At 39.6% G+C, this 24500-nt stretch overlaps 1 protein-coding gene across 1 annotated transcript; it reads left to right on the forward strand.

The window, feature by feature from the left end:
- Window positions 1-4893: 4893 nt before the first annotated feature.
- Window positions 4894-5853, forward strand: MC2R (melanocortin 2 receptor). Its single transcript, XM_062568111.1, has one exon. It carries the CDS (start codon window positions 4894-4896, stop codon window positions 5851-5853), a length of 960 nt encoding a protein of 319 aa, XP_062424095.1.
- The last annotated feature ends 18647 nt before the right edge of the window (window positions 5854-24500 follow it).

Genomic DNA, 24500 nt, shown 5'->3' on the forward strand with positions numbered 1-24500 from the left:
GGGAGATCAAAGCAAAAGAATAAGTGATCTCATAGCTTATGGATAGTAATTGGAGTTGTTAATGAAACTTCAACTGATGATAAGATGGAACAGCACGTACTATCACATCATATCCTAATTTTTCACCATAGGTTTCTCATGCCTATATTTGGTATTGTTTCACCTAGACTGTAACTTTGAAAGAAAAAAAACATCTTGAAAGGAAAAGGACTGTGCCTTTATCAATAGCTAGATTAATGCAGTCTGTATTAAATTAATTTTATGTAGGACATACACTTACTTCAATGAGCAGAATGAGATTTTATCTCCTGAACACTGAAGCATAAGCACACAGCCTAGCTGTCTCACTCTTCTGTGAACACACAGTACTTTTTGCTCTAATACGTACGTACAGCAGTAAGCAGAGGACCACTTGTTTTACTTCAAGGTCTTCCCTAGGATAGGTCCTTCCTGTTAGACCTACCTGTAAACAACAGAGAGTAGTCACAGTCACATCAGTACAGAAATGGATGCTGTCACTCTTTTGCAGTCACAAATGTCTGTTTTGCTCTGTGTTTTCTGCATAAATTTTGTAACATAAAATGAGTATTTTAAAATACAGACATTTTGGAGTTTTGTGTAAAAGAAAGTTGATCAAATGCCTACTTTTACCCTCCCAGTTACTACAGGGAAATGCCTAGACCTTCCATAGGATTCCCGGAAGAGAGGTCCTTAGGGACTTGAATAGATTCTTTCAAAGAGGAAGAATCTGACTAAGCAGGACCTAGCAGAGAAGTAATCCTGGCCCTGAGGTCATGCTCATGCTGCAGTTTAGGCAAGGACTGTTACTATACTGTTAGGAATGCCTGAGCTAGATGGAAATAGCATGATATTGGGACTGGTAGGAGCGCAGCTGTTGCACCAAAGCACTCCCAGGGGGTTAGTTTACCCAGAGCAAATTGCCACTGAGTGCCATTCTCCTACAGCGCTGACTGCTCCACCTGCTAACATGCTTGTGACTACCTCATTTATCAGTACTGAGCACTGCATCAACCTGCATGTCTCACTTTCAGGGTAGATGACAGTTTAAGAAGGACGTGTAGTACATGCACACTGAGGATCACTATGGTCTTTTAGGGAAGAAGAGGGTTGTACAGGCTCGAGGGAGAGGACATTAGTGAAAGGGCAGGAACAGGAGAAGTGCAGATGGGGAAGAAGAGCTGAAACTGCACCTTTCAGCAGCTGCTAAGCTGGCTCAGGGCTTGCTGTGAAACCACAACCTCTCATCAAGTCACCAGTCATCTCTCTGCCACACAGAAAAGAAAAGCTCCAAATTTTGACTCACAGCTTGGATCAAAAAGAAACAATGATGTTAATTCATTACTAATGATAGAACTGTGAACCCACCCACCAGCTTCTTACTGGGTAGATGAGGTTTCATGTCTAAGAGAGACAAATGATAATTTGGCTCTTCTGCTGAGCTACAGCACCAACGCAGTGCTCGTTCTCTGTGGGCTCAGAAGCTCAGGTCCTCCAGACACTCGTGGGAACAATTGCACTGCCATTAATCAGCAATTTTTCAGATGCTTCCTGCACAATTTGAGTCTGTTTAATAAATGATAAACTTCGTAAAATCCAGCCCATGTGACAAAGCCTATTTCTTAAAGAGTTTAATAATATTATTATAACCAAGGATGTTTCACATATGTTCTGCCACTGGATTTTTTTTTATATATGCCATCTTGAGGGACTTGCATCACGGACCACCAGTAAGATTTTAAGTACTCCAGGTCAGCCACTGACTCTCACTCTAGCTACGGCCAGAAAAGCTATCAGAAGAGGAGGCAGAGCAGGCACCTTTCAAGCGAAGAGTACCCTTAGGAGCCTGTGAGCATTGTAGGGTAATTCCTCTGACACCATTACTTCCCACATCTGTGTGCTCTTTCTCCACTTACTTACTTATTCAGGGCTAAGCCAGCAGACAAAAAGAAATGCCTGTTATGAGTAAGCATGGGGAACAGACTGATCTCATGGCTTACCTTCCTTTAACAGTTCCGGTCACCTTTGTCTTGATGAAAACCATTGCTCACCTTCTGAAGAAAAATAAATTTTTGTCCTTTCACTTGTTTTACAGCTTCAAAAACTAAAATTCCACAACAATGATTTTTATCGTTTTTGGGGATTGAGAAAGGTTGTGGTATTTTAAGTGACAAGAAGTATCTCTGTATATACTGAATGGACTGTAAAGTATACTGTGTATACTGTGTCTGCAAAAACACAACACTTATTCTTTTCATTCCTAATAAATTACTTTTTTTTTTCCAAAAAGCCTCTGAAAGATAGGGAATGAGTACATTTCATGAGTCTAGAAACGAGCCATCATCTTTATGTAATTGGCAAGTTATCAAAGCTGGTTTGTGCAGTCCAAAAGCAGAAGGGACTATTCAATATCCACATGCACTGTCCAGGAAATTGGTACCAGTGAAAGGATCCTGTAAGTTAGGGATTTGCTGCAGATGTATAAATCAAAATACGTAGATGGTTCCCTGAAGCACTGCATTTATTACCCATGCACAGCAACATATAGGCAGATGTTCCTGCCTGGGAAGCCACAGACATCAATATGTTTGCACTCTTTGTGCACCACACTAAAGCATCAGAACGGGAGATAATTGGGAACATCTTTGACAGCAGTCTGCCATAACCCTATATATATGCTGAAATAAGAATGTCTGAAATAAGGACGTCTTTTTCTGGCTTTCTGTTAATTGTTTCAAAACAACATTATGTCATGTAGTGTAATCACTCGGTGACTGTAATTACTCTGAAGCCTTTATAAAATCTCTGCTTTAACCAACTGCTGTATCTAACATGAAGTTATCCTAAGATTACAAGCACAATGGTATTGTGCTTGTAATCATGCCATTTACAGTACTCTCTGTTTTCAGAGAGGCAGCCTTCACATAGATCAGTTCAGCAACATGAACGTGTCAACGAAGGAGCATTATTGAAGCAAAATTTGAGAGAGTAGTGGTTAAATAAGTGTATTTTTTCCAACTGATTTTACTGTTTAAATCTAATTGAAATGAAGTTTTGTTTGGATTGTCTGTGTGGATTTTTTACTAATAGTGAAAAATAATTTATTAAGCAGTCTGATAGATTAGAAATCACAAAACTTGGCTATAACAGGAGCTCTGAATGTAGAAAAAAAACTTTCCAGTACAAAGATATTGCTGAATCTCTTTTCCTGAGATTAATGCCTACCTTCACATACTAACACATTTTAAGATTTAATTATCTTAACAAGTAAGCCTTAAATATGTTAAGATGCCTTTGGAATGGTAAAACAGTAAAAAGATGGTAAAATGTCTTTGGAAATGTCCAGATGCACCATAGTGCAATATAGTTCATTTACTCCATTGCAGAGCCTTTGTTTTCATATAAATATGGGCACTTTCTTGAATGCTTTCTCTTAAGTGAGGTAATGGCTAGATTCAGGTGAGTTCATGATGGCTGATGGTCCAAGTCTCAGCACATTTCACCACAAGCAGCACTTTACTGGAAACCTTAGCAGATTACACTTGAAAATCCACGTCAAAAACCTCTGTTTTGCAGTGAACGGTGAGCAAACACCTTCATCTGCACTAAGGCTAATCACATTCAACCAGCAGTTCAGCTGTGCCCATTTCTGATATCAGTGACACAGAGGGTTTTGTCTGTATACAAAAGTAATTCAAATTTTTGACTTCTCCCTTGGAAACAACATCCAAAGGAATTTGAAGACTTAAAGGTATGACAGTGTCAACAATTAAGAGCTGTTTGGAACATAAAAACAGACAGAGGAGAAAATTTTCAATTCTTAAAATAGGAGGATATTTCAAATAGCAGCCGCACCTGTAATTCACAAATAGAGTTATAACAATTAGAAGAAAATGTGGGCCCTATTGTCTTTAGATAATATCCAAGATAAATTAATATTACATCCATTTATACATTAATGAATAGCCTGAATAGCCTAAAAATCCTAATCCTTTGGAATGATTCCTATATGCTTTAAAGGAATCTAAATCAGGATTATTGTGCAGAAAGAGAAAGATCATCCTGATGCTGAAGTAGCAGGTTTGGTCTTTTAAGTAGTTGTAAAATACAAACAAGAAGTAAAATTCCTTTGAATTTTACCCTGAATTAGAAGTATGTTAATCAAATCAAAAAAAAAGTTTCAATTTACACAAAAAAAAACACTTTATTGGTAATATGTAACTTGCCTCTGAAAACACCAGTATTTTCAAATGCTCACATCTAAATTGAGGGCATTTTATTTCACTGTCATCAGTGTGGTAGTAAATGTGTTACTGTTTTAGACAACAGCTTCTCTTGGCATTGGTCTCATTTGTGTTTAATAATACAGCAAATCTTGTGATAAATGCCAAACTTATGCAAAGAAAACAGCTGTGCCAGTAAAGATTGCCAGACTCTCAAAGTCTCTGAGATAAGTTTCAGTAAATGTGGGGTGTTCACTGGTAAAGGAAACTACATGCATTTTTTAAAACTTCTTTGAATCTAAAAGGGAATTTGCATTTTGTTTTCCTCTGAGGATTTGTGAAGCTTGAAAGAGCTCTTATTTTATCCAAACAAATATTGCCTCTCTCTAATCCTGATATATCTTCATTTGATTCCAATAAGTGATATTCAAAATGTCTATTTTTGATGCATTTGGGGGGGATTTTCTTCTTGATATTTACATTTCTGCGTGTTTTATTCCAGGAACAATCCAAAACATTTCTGTTAAGTCTTAGAATTGCACCAGATTAAGAAGAAGGCGTCATCAAAAGAAGGATGATCTGACTGATAGGAGAGCTTCAGAATAAAGCAAAGCCTGAGAAACAATTCAGAATCTTTCTGTGAGCAGAAGAAATGAGCACTGAGAGGCCTTCCAACATAATTAGATATCTAGGGCAGACAAGCACTCCTTCTCTGGAAAATATAAGTGATTTATCTTTAAATATCACTGACTGCACGCAGGTTGTGGTACCAGAAGAAGTTTTTTTCACGGTTGCTGCTGTTGGAATACTGGAAAACTTGCTCGTCCTTATTGCCGTCATCAGGAATAAGAATTTGCACTTGCCTATGTACTTTTTTATTTGTAGTTTAGCCGTTTCAGACATGTTAGGTAGCTTGTACAAAACTCTGGAGAACATTTTTATTATCTTGTGCAAAATGGGGTACCTGACACGTCGTGGGGCCTTCGAGAAAAAGCTGGATGATGCCATGGATTCGATGTTCATTTTGTCTTTACTGGGGTCAATCTTCAGCTTGTTAGCTATTGCAGCAGACAGATACATCACCATCTTCTATGCTTTACGGTACCATAACATCATGACACTGAGAAGGGCCTTGATCATCTTGGCAATCATCTGGACATTCTGTGCTGGCAGTAGTATTGCCATCGCCCTCTTCTCCTATGAAGTAGCTACAGTCATTCCCTTCACCATTCTGTTTCCTTTAATGATGTTTTTTATACTGTGCCTCTATGTCCATATGTTCCTCCTGGCTCGATCTCATGCTAAAAAGATAGCTGCACTGCCAACCAGTGCAGTCCATCAGAGAACTAACATGAAAGGAGCCATTACGCTGACTATTTTCCTTGGAGTTTTCCTTTGCTGTTGGGCCCCCTTTGTTCTTCACATCCTTCTAGCAAGGTTTTGCCCACATAATCCTTACTGTACCTGCTACATGTCCATTTTCCACGTGAATGGGACACTCATAATGTGCAACGCTATCATCGACCCCATGATTTATGCATTCCGAAGCCCAGAATTACGGAGTACATTTAAGAAGATGTTCTGTTGTACTAGGTCAACCTGGAACTGGTAAACGGTTTAGAAAAGATGAAGTTTATGGAAGTATGCCCATGGAGTGCTCTGTAACACCAACTTACAGAGTTAAAAATGCTAGTAATTATACCCAAAGTAATACTGCTATTGTAGGAAAATGCCAGTAATTTTCAAAGGGTTACCAAAGAATACATACAACCAAGCACGCCCACATAGCTTTGCCAATCAGACCTCCAGAAATATTACTTAAATTCACTCTACTTCTAACTTTAATGTAACAATCCAAAAATAACTGCAACTTAACTATCTTGCATCATTTCAGAAAAATTCAAGCATAAATCTTCTGTAGCAAGTATTACGTTACCCCAGGAATGAGTTTATGCCAATCTGTTTTCAATCAGAAATTCCAATTTAAGGTGAATACTGCTGTAAAAATCTGTTGCTTAAATCACAACGAGATGAATCCTTGTTTCTAAATGGCAAATTTATAAGAAATCTATGAAAAAGCAGTAAATATAGATATATGTTTGGACTTTTCTAGCAGAGCAATGTCATTATTTTGTTCTTTTACATCTAGTCCCCTTAAAATTATGCAATTAGTGTGCACCAAACTTCAAAAATAAAATTAAGCAATTAGTGTGCTCTAAGTAACAAAAATAAAATTTGCAGTATGAGTCCAAGAAAAGAATATATTTTGGTTTAAAAGCAATTTTTAGTAATTGAAGAGAAGTTTTTCCAACATAAAATTGTTACGGCTGCAAAGACAGGTTTTGAAGCTTAAAATCACAAATTCAGGTTTGGACAAGCATAGTGAATTGCTGAGCTTGCCAGCTCCACATTGGAAGTCCTTGGGCCAGTTTGCTTTAATAAAGCAAGCTCTGCAGAAACTGAAGGAACTTTGCTTAAGCCATGACTTTCTAAGCATACTCTAACAAAGAATTCAAATGGAATACCAGAGAGAAAATTCGAAGGCCTTCAGTGAAGTTAGCCACCTGGAAGAGAAATCAACTAGCCAGACTAGACGGATGCTACAAGACAGTTCATAATTTACAGGACCCTAGTGGGAAAATTTTGAATTATCTCTGTCAAAATAATACAAAACTCACAAAACTTTAAGCAAGAATGTTTTTCACAGCAAAATACTCTTGTCCACCTAGAAGGATGAGAAGATAAAGGGCTTCTAACAGCCCTCTAAACCAGTCCAGACCATATGGTGAGGAATTAACCTCACAAAAATTGAATGGAGTTATTCAGTTGTGCCAGAGAGAGAATATTTAGTAAGAATCGGCCATGAAATAGAGAGAGCCAAGGCGCAGCTAGAACAAGAGGGGGAGGAAAAGAGAAAACCTATTAGAATTCATAGATAAACAGAAGAATTTACTCTGATGGTACACCAAGAAAACAAACAGAAATTTCAAGATGTATGGAATATGGATCTAATTATAGATATTTGAATGGAGTTAAGTTTACTGCTACAGGCAGAAGAAAGGAAATAAACCTGGAAGATTCTATAGAACTTAGCAAAGTAAATATCTTACATGAGAAAAGTGATCCTATAGTGAAAATTTAAAAACCTATATACTTATGACAAGAAAGTCTTTATCTATAAAATGCAAGTTTAGAAAGGAATTCAGATATAGTCATTCACATATTTTACTTGAAGAAGAATTTTTGTTTCCAACAAAAGTGAAACAAACGTAAAACTGCTAATAGAATCAAACAAAAATAAACAAAAAGATAATTATGTAATATTAAAGACAAGTCAGAACAAAAGAACTATAGTAACATACTACTCTATGCTCACAGCTGATGAGCTTCATAATGATAAAATAATACTGGGCAGAAAATTATGGTTCATATAGCCCTTATGTTAAGTCTGCAACATATAAAATGTTCACCAAAAGCACTTTTCCTCTAAACTTTTTTCTCATGCCCTTCCCTAAACATTTATGTATATAAAAGAAGTGGTGTCCACTACACCAGAAGTCACCGCACCTTGTGAGGAAGTCCACTCTAACTCTACATATGCAGAATCTCCACATTCAGACTGAACTATCCAAAAGAAAATTCTAATAAATTGTTTACAATAAGAAGTTAACCTCATACTTTCTGAACATAGAGAAGCAATACTTAAAAAATACCCACACATTCAGCACTGGAAAGAGAAATATTCACAATAGACTCATGTCAAATTCCAAGCTTCAGCAGAAAATATATTATTGAAACCTTGCATAAAGTCCATATTTCCCACAGGCTCATGAAGCAGCTGCAGGAGACAGACCACTTTGACCATTGCACACACCACACTTACGAGACCCCTCCAAAGGTCACACCAATCTCACTATGACCTTCAGAGCCCTTTATTGCCTGCAAAAGCCCTGGTCCCCACCCCACCACGATAACCTCTCTGGACAGCAAACCTGTGTTATGCCAGAGCTTGCCCCAGGAAAAGGAGGGGTCCCAAAGCCCAGCTCATGCCAGGACTTGGACTGCCTTCCTGAGAAACCTGAGCTCAAGTTTCCCCGCCTCATTCCCCACAGTACACCCAGCTGGGCCACCTTTGCAGAGGACCACTTAGCTTTGGGAGACATTGGAGGTCAAGGCTACGAAAGGGACAAGCATGAGAGCCCAGGTTGGGGCAGAGCCTGACCCATAGACCATGCAGAGGGGAGAGCAACCCAGAATGAGGCACTGGCACTACCCCATGCCCAGCCCCACCTACCTCCCAAGAAACTGCCTTCTTCCCACTCCCCTGCCTTCTCAATAGCCTCAAGGTACAAGGCCCCAGCAGGGGATCGGCAGGAACCTTCTGCCAGCCACAAGCCCAAGCCCACTCCAGGAGCACTTGGAGAACCTGTGTGGGACCCAAACTGCTCTGCAAGCAGCTGGGCTTTCCCGTCCTTTCTTCACATGTGCCCCAGCCTCACCTGCTGCCTGAGAACCTAAGCGCACCAAAGCAGGCACAAAAGCACCCATTACATAGGCAACACAGGTCCCACATCAAGCAAGACTGTTCTTTGTAGTCTACCTGGTCTAATTCATGGAAATACACAAAACTACTTCCCAAACATTTGTTCATGTCATGACTAAAACTTACAGCTAGCAATAGAGGGGAAAAAGTCATTACATAAGGGGATCTAAGATGAAGGACAGAGAAAGCAGGCTTGTAAATTATGAGAACTGCCTGTTGTTGCTCATTTTTTAATGTGCTCAGGAAAACAGAATTTACCATAGTTCTTTTGTAAATGCAAAAGAAAGGCAGATCCTATGCATTTACAATACTTTTGAAACTTATGGCAGGATATTAGATCTCTAACTGACCCGAGGAGTTGTATAAAAGAGTAAATACAAAATTTAAAAGACATATAAGAATTTTTTTTTAATTTCACCCTAATTCTGTTGGAATGGAACATTCTTTTGAAAATTTTTCATTTCTGGAAAGGTGGGTTGGGAAGACTACAAAATAGTCTCAAAAGGAAAAGCTTCTAAGTAGATTTTCCCTTTTAAGTCTGCCAATATTGGTTGCATGTCAGCAGATGGGTAAATCTCCATATGTTATTCCTAATTGGCTGAAAATTTGGCTTGCATTTTAGCAGTTGTGCAGTCTCCAAGAAAACAAATTTTTCTGTTTCACATACTAATTTTTCCATCTATTTCCCTGTGCTGATTTTTGAACAGTGTACCTGATTCATTAGTCCTTGATTTGTGAAGAGTTCCTTGTCTTGTATTGAAATTGCTCTTGAAACTCAGATATATTAATGTATAATTTCACACTGAATACCCTTCTCAGATTTTGTGACTTTCTTTGGTCTGCCCAGCTTTACGTTACAAGTATTTGGGAGCCAGAACTGTACCTTAACTTTAGGAGAACTAAGTGCTTCTTGGATCCTACTAGAAAATAAGAAGTCTGGAAGGAACCACCTTCGCTCCTGGAAAATCTAGCCCTGTGAAGATCACAGGCTACAGCAGCACAGATGTTTCATTCAGAAGTGCCTACAGAACTTCTCCACATACCTGTGGCAACAAGAGTTTTTTCAGCCAGTTATTGCAAAACCAAAGAAGAAAAGCTCCTCCTCTGTCTCTGTTTTTTTCTCTTGAACTGAACTTCATGTTTAGGAACAAACTGAACAGATCTGATAGAGGCACTCAGGGGAATTAATTCCACTGAAACAGCTGGCATGCCAGTGAAGGACAGACCTGCACAGCAGTTTTTGTTCACATAATAGCAAGGCAAATACAAGTGGGACAAAAATCTTGTTTCCATTAATTATGACCCTGGGCAAGACTCAAAAAAGTAGGTGTCTCAAACTCCTATTAGCTGAAGAAAACATTTAGCTCTTCAATCAATATTTAAATACACAGAAAAGAAACTTGACTTGAAGTGCCGTCAAAGGCTACCTGTTTATGCAAGCATTCATGTCCAAACACTTGTCAACTAGGTCACTTTGTTAGATTAAACCTAGTAGGTCAAGGACCAATGTTAGCCTTCTCTTTTTAAAAATTATGAGCAAAATGCTTCATATGTAGCTAACATTGCAGGCAAGAAAAACAATAAAAGGATCTAAAAATCTATTTATTATGAAATCTCATACTGCTTTCAATACAATTGAAGTATGATTATATTCACAACCCTATTCATTTGCTCTAGCCTTGGAGGGTTGGAAGTGACTATTTCAGTACTATACATCTATACTTCAAGCTAGTGCTTTTTTAAGAAAACTTTTTAATCACATTTGAACTAAACTCTTCAAATGATACATATATTCAGACAGAATATATTCCCCAAGTAGGTACAGGGTTTGTTCTTTAATTCTTTCAGAGTAATTACAGCAGATAAGATAGCCATCCATGAAGATGTTATGTGTTCATCATTCAATAGTGCTTTGATATAGCTTCGTTTGAAGTGTCACTTTTACAGAAGACACAATGCCATTGTGATTTTCTGATTCAAAGAGGATGAGCTACAGTATAATTCTAGAGAAATTAGTAGCGTCATTTAAAAAAATTTTCACATTCACTAGAAAGTAGTTTTCTTATGTCTATAAATCCCCTCAAATTACTGCTATAACACAGAGATCATATTTTTGAACTGTCACATACAGTATGAGGTGTCAGTAGCTTTCAAGTAATTCCAGCTAAGTCAGCCAGAGGACAAATGCCTGGTAGGTAAAAAAAAATATTTATTACTTTCCACTGAAATATTTATTTTTGCAATAAGACCATGAGATGTTTTGTTACACTATATTCCGTTACTTCAGAGGCACTTTTACACTGTCATTTATTACAACTTCTGTGCTCAGATCATTATGCCTAAACTTTGTATGAACTGTGAGTAAACACAGAGCTAGTCCGAAGTCATCTGCTAATTGAAGGAGCTCCTTCAAGAGGCCTCTGACTGTCAGTCCCTGCTCCACGATGCTGCAGCACTGCTGGCTCTGCTCCACCATGGCCTTATCCCAGCCCAGTCATGGGTCTCCCTGACCCCCACCCTGGCCCTGAAATACAGGCAACCACCCAGCCTGGCCTCAGCCCGTGCCACCTCTCCCACATTGTCATCATACCAAGCTTTGCAAGATTCAGAATGGCACAAAAGTCACTTTCCCAGAGCGTCAAAATGTGCAGGAACCTTTGCAGCATGTGGTAAGAGCATTCAGTTAATAACAATGACGAGCCATTCAATACAGCCTCTAAAACCTTCAAAAAGTGTATCTTCAGCCTCTTTAAAACACATAGCAGAAGTTACTCTTGCTGATTGACAATTCTTGACCTGGAGTATTCAGTACTTTTAAATTTAGTCTCAATATTGGGTGGCATTAAAAGTCCAAGGTAGGTGTCTTTAAACTTAGAAGTAGCTTCCCCTTTCCAGAGCTGCTGCAGCTACCCCCACTCATGCCACCATGGTATTATCCACCATGTTAAATATGTATTTGAATTTTCACCTGAATTCTTTAAAATGATCCCAAAACTGATCTAGAATCTGCTCGACCAGTGTGCCTTTACAGGGTCATAGCAGTCTAACTCCACTGATTCAAAAGAGCAATGCCAAGGTAAAACTGGATTGCTCTGAATCAACCCCAGAGTTGCAGTCTGGAAGCAGAAATGACACTTAAGTTCATAATTCATTAAAACAAGAACTGAATACATAAAACAGTAAGCATGAGAAATATAGCAGATGAGAATAAAAGTGACAAAGCCTGGGGTAAAGAGCTGAACAAAGCAATAAAAATGCTTTTGGACTATTGCTTTAGCCACTATCTTCAATTTTCATTTACTTGAGAAATGAAACCACAGCCCAGCAATTTGGATAATCACATTGTCTGGTCTGACAGCTAAATCTGTCTTAACCACCAGCCTGTGCAAGGAGGAAAAAAAGGAAGAGGAAAAAATTTACTTCAGCCCAGCAGCGAGCAATTTATGTAAGGGGCAAGCTGAGAGGAACTGAGGCCTCCGATCTCTCATCTGTGCTTAGCTTCCTCTCAGATCACAGCAGAGTCTTTGAAAGGGGGAAAATCTGGATAAAAGGCAGGTCCTGGCTCTCAGATGAGAAGGCAGATGAAAGCACAACCTTGTAAGTGAGAGTTGGCTGGTTAATAGGGGTTGAGATTGGCAGTGTTTCCTGTTAGAGAAGCTGGCACTGGAGGTTGTTAGACGCCTGGGAGCAGGCCCAGGGAAAACTCCAGAATAGAGTCATTGAAGAATAATCCCTTTTAAAAATAACAGTTTTAAATTAACTAAATCAATCGTTTAATCCTTTTCTATTTATGCAAGACCTGACTGAAGCCATTATCTGGGCACTCAGGAGTATTAAGGGCATGAGAAAGCTCATAGGGCAGAGAGGTCCCAGGTCCCTGGGCTCCTAGATTGGAAATATTACCAGCAAAGATTGGGTCAGGCCAGGAAAGAATAGCGGTGTTGAGCCCTTGATGGGAAAATAGAAGCATCTTCTAGGAATGGGTAGGACAGTATGGAAGTAACTGGAACAGAAAATTGCAAAGAGCTGAGTGAGAAGCAGAAATGAAAAAAAAAATAATAATAATATCCAGAGTCAAATAGGAAAGCAAAGGAATGTCAGGAGCTTAGTGAAAGGAAGTCCAAAAAGGGGTGGTGGTTCTTGTTTTCTAGCAACACTCAATAATCTTTTTTTCAGCTGCCTTTTCTGTTCAGTATCAATTCATCCTACAAATTAAGACAATTGCAGTCTAGAGATCAGATGCAGCAGGATGGGCAAGGGTTTGCAAGGATGGGCAAACCACAGGTGAATGAAAATGGCCTGAGGTAAAATAGTTTAGTGGATTCACATTAGCTTTCTTAGAGCTGAAGTTCCTCACGTTGACAAGGAAGAGCTAATTTGGACTAACAGGCAATGAACCACAGATCATAATGTTACACTGTACATAAGCCTTTATTTGGACATCCACTTACCTTAAAGCACTGTGATAAACTCAGTGTCCTCTTGTACCAACTGATGAGAGTAAGCTTTGCAGATACACATGACGCTGTGTGCTGAGTGCCAGCTTTTTGTCATCAGATAGGGAAAACTGGGTGAAATCCCTTCTTTCCATCAGAGTGCAGTGTGAATTAAGCAGAGGGATGATATTAAAATGGCCTCAGAGGTTAGCACTATTGTCTGATAGACAGTACTTTTCAAGAGTGTCAAGTTAGTTGTCAAGACAGACAATAATTGCCAAGTGTCAAAAATACTCTGAACACTCAAGAACAATGTTTTATTCTGAAAATGCATGCCAGTCAGGTTTTATAACAGAATAATCCATGATAGCTGGTCACAAGTGTTCTCAGAATGGTCCAGAGCTTTACAGTTTATTCAAATGTTGTTCAAGATCAAACCTTGCTTCTGGAACCACCATAAGTCTCTTGACATGCCAAAGGTTATATTTTCCAGCAATACTCAAGCCAGGTACAGAGAAGAGGCATATAATATGAGCAGTAATTTCTGTTTGACATATTAGTGTCAGAGCTACAGTACCACCTGGCAGAAAGAGCACTTGCATTGGAAATTCCAGTGAAGAGGTGATTAATGGGGAAAAATTATCCTGAGCACCATCAGCTCCTGTCACTGCCAAGGAGGTGGGATGTTGGTGGTCCAGCAACTGGAGGGAGTGCCTGGAGCCTGTAAAGAACCACAAGGCTCAAACCCATCTGACTCATCCAGATCTCTTGCATGGCTCTTCTCAATGTCATGCCACAAAGAAATTGTAATATTTATTTTCACGGATATACAAATAGATATACTTTCTTCATATTGCTTTCTTCATTAAGGCTCTTTCTACTGAATTCACAGACTTTCAGTCTCAGTTCTCCATCCATCCGACTCAGTGACTAAAGAAGCCTTTAAGCACACTTCTTGTATTATCTATCTGGATCTGTGTAAAAGAAGCTGTATTACCATACATCTCATGGGATGAATCCAAAACAGGATCTGAAGAATCTATGATGTAAACAGGGTATTTGCAGTATTTGTGCTTGATGACTTAATGTGAAGTTCTTTTTTCTTTCCTCCTTCACATCTTTCAACAATATTCAGTTGCTTCCTTAGCTTGTTACCATAAAATCATCTGCCCTGATCTTGCTCCCTGTTAATGTGACATGTCTGGGGCTGAATCATATTAAAATCAGAGTAAGTGCGGTGCTTCTGGTAATTCCAAAAATCACCTGATAGCATATTACACAGTCATTTGAAACTCAGATACTGAGATCTTGAAATACACTTCCTGTATTTTATTTGCAAAATGCTTTCCATATATATATTTCCATAACTAACTTATAGTATACTTTTCTCAGTTCATCATCTTCCCAACAATCACAATTACAATCATAAATTTAGCTTATGATTAAAATTGCCTAACATGATACCTGTACTAACATTCAATAGTTTATTCAAATGTTTGCTTTCTTATATTTGTAACAAAAAATGTAAATAAAAGACAATACTGTGAAAAAAAACAACCCCCAGAAATGGGAGATCAAGATTTACGTTCTTGCTATGCAGAACAAATTTGAAACCATATCTGCAGCCTTTCTAAAAAGCTCCTGGCCCACAGGGTTTTATGTAGGTAGAAAAATTTTCTGATTGCTCTTGCTTGAAGATGCAAGAAGAAGCCCTTCTCTCTGCACTGTTGCTACTGCTTTGCTCACTTAAGCAAAAATAAGACAAAATACCTCCCCAGAAAGTCTGAACTAGAACACTCTCAGGTAAAACAGAGCTAAATTCAGTCATCTGCTTCTTGAAGGGTGGCTTAAACATTAGGCTGTTGCACAGCCTTACAGACAAGACAACGATAGCATTTTATAAGAGTATATCCTACAGAGTTTGCTTACCTGCTCTTAAAAGAGAAATAGGTGGCCCACACCCCACACGGTCATTTGAGTCACTTTCCTTGTCACTATGTTCAATATTTCAGCCCCTATTTTGAGACCCCTGATTGTATTCATACCCAGTTTGGAAATCCTTAGACCTAACCAGGATTCTGGATTACTCTCCAGGCACCACAGAAGCTCACTTTAGACAGAAGGAAAACAGGTTAAAAATCAGCTCTCCAGACTCCCTTCTATCCTACGTGCAAAAGAAGAGCACAGCGAGAAGCTAGACCCACTCCCAACACACTCTGTGCAAAATGAGAACTCAGTAGAAGCTGTTTGGCCTTTGCAAACTGTCAAGCAGGAACCATTCAGAGGAGGGTATGAAAAAGGTACTTACATAGCTCCAGTTACCACCTTCAAGCTCCGCTGCAAAGCGAATTTGTGAGATGTGTGAGCAATCCTGCCTCGTCCTGCTTACAAGATCTGGTTTAGAACAAGTTGGAAAGTGACACATTTTTGTAAAGAGCCCTTCTGTATTATAGTAAGCCTGTGATGGAGAATATCTACCCAGGAAAAGTCATATATATTTAACTTTACTGAATGATCTCATATTTCCTGCAGTTAGTTTTCTGAAAGCCCAGACTCTCAGTTTAAGGGTTTTGGGAAATGTTTTCTTGAAATGAGAGGGAAAACAAAAGGTCTTCTGAATTAAGATAGTCTGCTTTCCCAGCCCTTCTGGCTATGTTGATGACAAAGTCTGAACTACAAGGAATATGTCTTACTGCCTGACAGCATTGTGAAACATGGCTACAACAAGAGTCAGAAATAGCATTTGGAGGTTCAAAAGTCCATCTGTACTGTTAATGTTAATGAAACTTCCATATCAATATTTTTGTATCACAGATGATGCTATATGGAAATAAAAGTGTTGTTTTTACATCACTTTAATGCTTCTCACACTAATTTCAAAATGAGATACGCTTTTTTTGTCCATTGGTAAAACTCTTGAACAAATATCTTTGCTCAGCTCTGCCTAATAAGTCCTGGAAAGCATAGTATCATAGAATCAGTAAGGTTGGAAGGGACCTCTGGAGATCATCTAGTCCAACCTCCCCACTCTGCAGGGTCACCTAGAACATGTTAAACAGGGTTGCATCCAGGCGGGCCTTGAACATCAGGAGACTCCACAACCTCTCTGGGCAACCTGGTCCAGTGCTCTGTCACTCCCACAGTGAAGAAATTCCCCCTCACGTTCAGGTGGAACTTCCTGTGCTTCAATTTCTGCCCATTGCCTCTTGTCCTGTCACACGGGACAACTGAAAAGAGTTTGTCCCCGTCCCCTTGACACCCTCCCTTCAGGTACTTTTATACACATTGATAAGATCCCCCCTCAGTCTTCTCTTCCCCAGGCTAAACAGGCCCAGCTCTCGCAGCCGTTCCTCATAGGGCAGATGCTCCAGCCCTCGGATCATCTTCGTAACCCTACGATAGACTCTCTGCAGTAGCTCCATGTCTCTCTTGTACTGTGGAGCCCAGAACAGGACGCAGTACTCGAGATGAGGCCTCCCCAGGGCTGAGTAGAGGGGCAGGATCACCTCCCTCGACCCGCTGGCAAGACTCTCCCCAATGCACCCCAGGAGACCATTGGCTTTCTTGGCCACAAGGGCACATTGCTGGCTTACGGTCAACCTGTCATCCAGCAGCACTCCCAGGTCCTTCTCTGCAGAGCTGCTCTCCAGAAGGTCAGCCCCCAGCCTGTACTAGTGCCTAGGGTTATTTTTCCCTAGGTGCAGGACTCTGCACTTGCCCTTGTTGAACCTCAGGAGGTTCCTCTCTGCCCAACTCTCCAGCCTGTCCAGGTCTCTCTGAATGGCAGCACAGCCCTTGGGTGTGTCAGCCACTCCTCCTAGCTTGGTAGCATCAGCATAATTGGGCTATTTGTGTAGCTGACCTGTTACCAACTTTTCTGCACTGGACTCATGATAGATGGTTTTACCTGTGAGCTCAGGTGCCTAGAGCACAGCTTTTTCAGCCCCAGAGAGCTGGAGGTGGAAGAAGCCTTTCCCACAATAGAAAAATCTAGTGTTTGCTAGCACCTGCATCTCACTTTTAACAGTCTCTGTGCCATTCCTGAAAGTGATATGGGTAAAAGAAGCCATGCTCTCCCAAATGCACAAACCTCTTCAGCAGAGTATGGCAACTGCTCACGGGGAGGCAGCCAGGTTCTCAGGGCAGGTAATGCAAAGGAGTTCCTGGCAAATGTAACCCTGGAGAAAGAAAAGAAAAAGGAGCCAACTGCTTCATTCTGGTAGTGTTTTCTAGGAACAATGAAAGCACTGTTAGAATAACGGGGGGCGGGGGGAGGAAATCAAATGGGACTGCGGTGTGGATTGTGAAAGCATTCCTCGACACAATATTCTCACAATATTCAAGTAGCAAGAAATGAGAGCTAGAATATTAGGATTTAAATTTAAAACAGCATATAATTCAGGAGTGGGAAAAGAGGATATTAATTCAAATATTTCTACTTCAAGGCTAGCAATCTGTGAATTACCTGAAGTGCGCACTTATTTTTGAGATGTTTGGCTTTTGATGGGTATTCTAGTACCTTGTAGCTCACATTTTCTGTAATATCCTTTATCCATCAACACTAGAGACATTTTGCTGCCATTTAAAATCACTTCTTCAGAAGTGTAAGTACAGAAAGAGTACACTTTCAATATTTGTTCTTTGCTGTTGAATCTTCAGTCCTTTTCCCATGGTCTCATCACCCCTTTTTCAACCTCCTGCAAGATGAAGGCTTGATATTATTCTCTCAGGCTGGCTACCTCAGATTTTTTTCTTTAAATTATATTACTCAAGTTTATTACAATAATATTAGCTACAGAAAAGGTCTCATGATTCAGTAATAGAGAGACAAATTGAAGTGTGGGGAGGCCACACTTTGATCACACAGAGGACACAGTCTCATAACAGAGGTGAAACCTCTCACATCCCTTCCTCCATAGTAGTCAAGGTGGGCCAGACTAATACAAGAATCTGACCCCATGACAGGGCATAGCTACAAAATTATTCATCCTATCCTCACCATTGTAGCTAAAGGACTCCCAGAGCTAGGAACTTTGTGATATGAACCACATACATACACCCACCAGTAGCTCTCCGTAGCTGAAAGATTTGGTCTATAAGTGAATTTGCATATGGAAATAAAAGACAAGATCATAATTAGCTGGATGTGAAAGACTGTATCTGGAAGTAAGCACATCCAGCTTCTATCACTGAGCGGGAAGGCAAGGGAGCAGGAGGCGAGCCACAGGCTGAGACTCCAGGGAGCGAAGAAAGCACAGTTGTGATTTCTTCAAATACAGTTCATCCCCACAGACAAGAATCTGAAGGTAGAAAAAACTTCACTACAACAAGCAGAGCAGTCAATTAATTAGTTTTAGTACCTAGCAATGTAGACTGCCCTTTGTAGAGGGTTTTATGGGAATTTGGCCCTTCATTAAGTCACAGGCGCTCTCTAATAAGATTGTTCTCTTTAAGTCTTCTTTTGACTCTTTTGTTTTCACCATAGAGATCTAGCAAGAGTAGAACATTTACTGTGCAGAATTTAATAGTCAGTACACTAGCTTCTCTTGAGGAATACTAGCACTCCTTCCAGGGAGAACTGTTGTGGCAAAACAATATTGAGACTAAAGAACAAATACAAACTTCCAAATATATGTTTCCATGGGAGTAAATTAGCTATAATATAAGGAAGGATTGTACCCACACATATTTTACTTCAGCCAACACTGCTTCCTTTCCCTGGCCACACCATGCTGTCTCCATTTCAAATATCTGTGCATATGTTCAAAATTCAAATGTTTCTCCTTAGCTGACTTATAATAAGTTAGTGTATTTCCATTGGCATATTTTATAGATCATTTGGCAAGTAGGGTGTTATACAAGAACCACAATTTCGTACACTTGAAATGGAATTTCCCCTCCTCCCCAAGGCTGAATAGGGCAACATCCAAGAAAAATAGATTAAGCCAAAGAAGAGCATCACCCACCCATGGATGTCTTGCATTAGAGCAAACATCAGGGAGAAAAAGTGCAAGACGACCTTATTTTAAGACATGAGGAAATAAGACGATAGTCCACCAAGAGAAGAGGAAGAACCAAAAAGGACAGCATGTCTCTCCTGCTGTTGCAGAACTCAGTTAAGTCTATCCTTAGTTTTCCAGCATACAACCTTTGGCTCTGTACACAGATGCCTGTTGTTCAGTGCCCTTTTGTTCCAGGAAAATTGTCTTTCCCAACTAGAGCTCACAGCAGGTTGCACAAGTTTCCTATAAAAGAATAGAGCTATCACTCCAGTATGGCTTTAGGTCTCTTAAGAGAGATCAGAAGTTACTGTGAGGCAGGGAGAGAGCGAAAGAGCCGGAGGAACACACATTGCACGCAGTTTCTGGTCTAGGCAGAGGCTCTCAGAAGAGCCCGGTTCAGAGAGCAAGCCTCCTACCTTGATTTAAAGGGAATAATCTTCACCTAGACAGAAAACAACCACAAAGAATTACCTGGTGACTGACAATTCATCCATCATCCCATAGGTTTGTCTCCATGAGATTAACTGAGTTTTTAAACCACATATTCCTTTTCATCTATGCTGTTTACATGTATTTGTGAAGTAGGATGCAGTTCCATAGGGTAATATTTCTGCAGGTGGAAAAAGACAGATTATATTGCCAGCTTAAAAATTTTGTTCAGGAGCTGCAGATATGTTTGACTAACACCAATATGTATCATTTGTCATATGAATAAAGAAAAAGAGGATAAACAGATGACAATGTTATATCATTATTATGTTCTTTTGCCACTTGAGGCACAAAGTACCCCCCTCAATTAAACTGTATAAAAGTCTCTGAGATGGAAGCTGGCTTACCAGAAAGTAAAAGATACATCCTCTGTGAAGGACACATAGAAACAGCCAAAACTGATGAGGCCAAAAGGATTAAAGCAGAAAGGACACTGAATATTTCCCACTAAGAAGTGGACATGAAGGGGTGGTGTTTTTCAGTGGGCACAGGCGCTTCACATCATTGACCTTGCTAGAGCAGAAACAAAAACAAAGTTGGAGTTGCCATCTAAAACACTGATGCAACATCTTGACGATGGGAAACCTCTAAAGAATCTGAAGAATTATTGATTCAAATGCTGGAAAAACAGAATCTTAAATAGTAGAGTCAGAAGCTTATTACTAGTAGTTACAACTGCAGCTTTTATTTACAAAGACTCTATGAATGTACTGAATGATTATACTAATGAAGATGGCTTTTATGTCTGTGCTAGACAAAGAACTGCAGTCTATGGAAAGGGCCAAAATTTTGAAAATGGAAATATAAAGCTACCTCTTATTTCCCATCTCATTTTGGCACTGGTTTCATTTGTCAGACTGTAAGTGACTTGCGATTTCTATTCATCTCTTTAAAAGATAGGACAGATTCATAATCAGTTACTATAGCCATTAGTTTTAAAGACATTGAGTCCTCTGGATGGAAAAAGCACCTATTTTGTCACTGAAGGTAAGCACAGTATAATTTTATGAATCCAGTCATGACAACACTTGTTGATTTAAAACTAAGGAAAAGATTATTGAAAGAAATCTAGAATATTTTGCAGTCTGTTCATTATTTTGCCTGACCTCTGAAAGCTCTATTAATTACTTGCATGTCTCACCAAGTAAGAAAATAAGCAATTATAGTAATTAACCAAATAAAAATCATGGAATCTCCATTAAAGGAGGAAATCTATCGCCTTCTATAGGATCCATCCCCATCTGAATTATAAATAGATACATGACACCTGAGGGTGTTCTCATGATTGGAAACAGTTTTCTTTATCTTTCACGGGAAGATTCATTAGATCTACTTGGAGCTAAGGTTATCAGAAAACAATGAGTTCCTCACTTCCATTTTACCAAGTCCATAATAGTAAAAATCTGTTTCTCTACTTAGTCATGTCAGATTGAATCTAAGTACTTACACCAGCCTTATCACCATGGCAGCCAAACTTATAGCATTTTTCACAGCTTTTCTAGCCAGTATAACTCCTGTACTGATAAATAGTGTTAATAAAAATAGAAATTGCTCAAAAAGGACTCTATCAGTGTCCCATCCTCTGTACAAATTTACCTTTTCTCAGCTAATTAAAACAACATTCTACAAGGAAATTAATTTTCTTGCAAAGACCATCTACTGATATTATTTTTAAAAAGCTTATGATAAAATATTTCAAAATATTTCAGCCCCAAACCAGTATTTTCTTCAGGAGCTAGAAAGCTGTAAATGTTACTTGAGACAATAAACGGAACTGGTGAAGGTCATTTTCATAATATGAAGGCAGCTATCCTGGGGACAAAGGTTAGTAATCACAGTCCTTTCCATCTCTAGCAGTTGCATAACTAAAGATTTTGAAAGAGTAGAGAAAACAAACCCAATGATAATGACAAAAAAAAAAGCCTAAAATTGCACACATGGGAGTGAATAGTTACTAATTAGTCCCTTACCCAGCTAGAGATAAATATCTGTATTTCAGGGAAATATGTTTCAGCTTCTTTTTATTATTACTACAGTGAATAATTGAGGATTCACTAAGTTTCTTCATAGTCAATAGAATAAATACATGCAGTAAGCTCCAGAGGGATGACAGAAAAAGAAAAATCATAAGCAGGCAGCTGGAAATGTCACGTATTTCACCCTGCAAGAGTGCTTACCCCTTGTTGCTGGCTGATGACCAGCTTTCTCATTAGAAGATGTTTTGTTTAGGCACAACAGCATAAACAAAGATAATGCGCTAGGCTTTCAGGCTTGCTTTTGCATTCACATTTCTTCCCGCTCCTAATAATCTTAAAAGGACAAATTCTCTTACTATATGTGGCGGTTCAGCATACAGGCCTGTGTCTGTACTCAGCAATCACTCCATCTTCGATGCCTGATGTTACTGCCACTCCTGAGCCACAGGGAAACTACATTCAAAGACTCGGACTGATGTGAATTGCAGCCTGTCTCAAATAAACACTATGACCCTGCCAGCATCTATCTGGAAGAGGTATCCCTTTATCTCCTCCCCTTGTGGTACCAGTGGGATCTTCTCCCCGGCACCATGAGGACAGAGCCAAGATTCCTGACCTTCTGAAACACTTGGGAAATAGGGGTGGAAGAAAGCTTCCAGACGAGGGATGACTCCTTTCTTCACAGGCATCTTGTCTGTGTAGTTGATCTATGTAAAACAGCAAGAGTGTTCCCATGTAAGATCATTCTTTCTTGCCCAGACAAAGCCAAGCTTACGGTGGAGCCTGGAGTAAGAGTATGATGCCCAGTATTTTAACTGTGTGCGCCATTTTTGCTTGTTGGTTTGAATCTTCTAGACAGGTTACTTACATGGGATAATCCTGTAGCATTGCCTGAATTGTAAGGAACTCACACCCCCAGCAGCCCTCCATACAGAAGCTGTCCGCATGCACTTACGTGTGGAGTCACTCAGGCCATAGATGTGCTTTCAATCATTACAGGTTTAACTATACCAAATTCATGTCATAGTTGTTTTTATGTAGTTCCACAGCATGCAAAACCTGAAATCTTTGCTTCCAATAGCTTTTCCACGTGTAGAAGAGTTTATAGCACTCTCACACCCACAATCTGATCATAAGTATTAGAAGGAAACTATTGCAGAGACCCAGTGTGCTGAATAAGACCCTACAGAATAGCATGGAGGAAGAGAGCACATGGAGATAGAAGCATGTTATCTAAGAAAGGAAAAGGGATATTTCCTTCACCATCTTGTCATCTGCCAATACATGACTATATAATTTAGAAGTGTTCCATGCTCTAGGCATGCACCACTTCCCTCCAGAACTTACAGCTTTTAAACTTCTATTAGAAGTCTGTCATTAATTTTTTGTTCTTAAATTGCTTGAAGTTGTCTTGCACTTCATTAAAGCCTGTCAAGGCTCACTGAGAGACTGGTAAAATAATCCTGATATTGGCTCTCCTGGGACTGATGGAAAGAGGAATCAGATGGTCTCATCCCACTTGCAACTGAAGCACAGGCTTTCTCCTCCAGTCACTTTAATTTCCCCTTGTTTAATTAATACAGGTTGGGCTCTCTGCTGCTCCATTTTGCCACTACTGCTTACCTCAGCAGTCTCTACCCAGGTAGTCAGAGGTCTCAGTGATGTTACTCCACTGCCAGGTTTAGGCCCCTTGCTTCTATCCCTCTCTACAGTGATGAGAGACTTGTGAAATAAGCAGGGCTGTTCAGCAGGCCTGCTTGGAAAGAAGGAAGGACTAATGCCACATTAGGAAGGAAACATTTTCCAGGAAAGAACTGAAACAGTGGCATTCACAAGAGCAGACTAAGCACAGCGGTTCAAGCTCAGATCACCTGAAGAGTCAGGGCAGTGCTGGCAGTAACTGGACAACTACTGTGGATCAAATCAAAAAACTACTTGGCTCACCTGGGCAAACCAGACCAAAAGCAAGAGGATCTAGAAAAAACCTTAAACATTTGTTTGCTTTATATAAAAGAAACAGCTATGAGCTATGAAAGGAATGTGAATGTGAAGATGACAGAAGAAGGATGGTAACCACAGGAAATAAGCCATTACCCTGCAACCAGCAGAGACACAAACAAGAATGCTGCAAGGAGCTGCATACTGGAAGAATGCCAAGATCTAACAAGCTGGAGCAGGAAAACAATCTAGAGAATGTAAAATTATTTTTCAGTGATGAACCTCCAAATCCCTCTAGTTTCCCTGAATTGTCAAAAACTTGCGCAAAAACACTTTAGTAACAATAACCACTGTAAAAAAGATAACAAACTTGGCAAGGATAACACAGGTTGCAAAAGAGAAGAAGTTGGAAAAAAGAAGTCAGTCTGTTGGTGTGTACTGGGATGCTACCTGCAGCTCTGTCTGACAAATAAGTTTATTAATAAAGAAAGAACTTAGTTTAAAAAATATGAATAGTTCTGGTGCTGTAAGTATGTGAGCATGATTAACCTTGTCACAGGAGGACTATGAAAAGGAGAGAAGCTGAAATGGGAGCTACTTAATTTGTGATGTCCTCTCTATCTTTTTATGAAAGTTAAGTCACCCCAGCCAACTCATTAATTTCTCTACTTCTCTCTGAACTTTTTGAATCATCTTTGACAGCTTCTCCTTTTGTCACAGAGCTCTTTGTCGCTTGGATTGCTCAAGCAGATCAAAACTGCTTGAGGGAAATTTCTTTTCTTTCACCTTGCTGACAGAACAAGCAGGAATGCAAAGTCTGAATGAACTCTAGTGTCACACATTCAAAATAACATGGGTCACCTGAGCTGTGAAGT

This window comes from Rhea pennata, chromosome 2 (assembly GCF_028389875.1).
Source record: "Rhea pennata isolate bPtePen1 chromosome 2, bPtePen1.pri, whole genome shotgun sequence".
In the NCBI taxonomy this organism is placed as follows: Eukaryota; Metazoa; Chordata; class Aves; order Rheiformes; family Rheidae; genus Rhea; species Rhea pennata.

Coding starts and splice junctions, on each gene's coding strand:
- MC2R (XM_062568111.1), top strand. CDS start 4,894: ATGAGCACTGAGAGGCCTTCCAACATAATTAGATATCTAGGGCAGACA.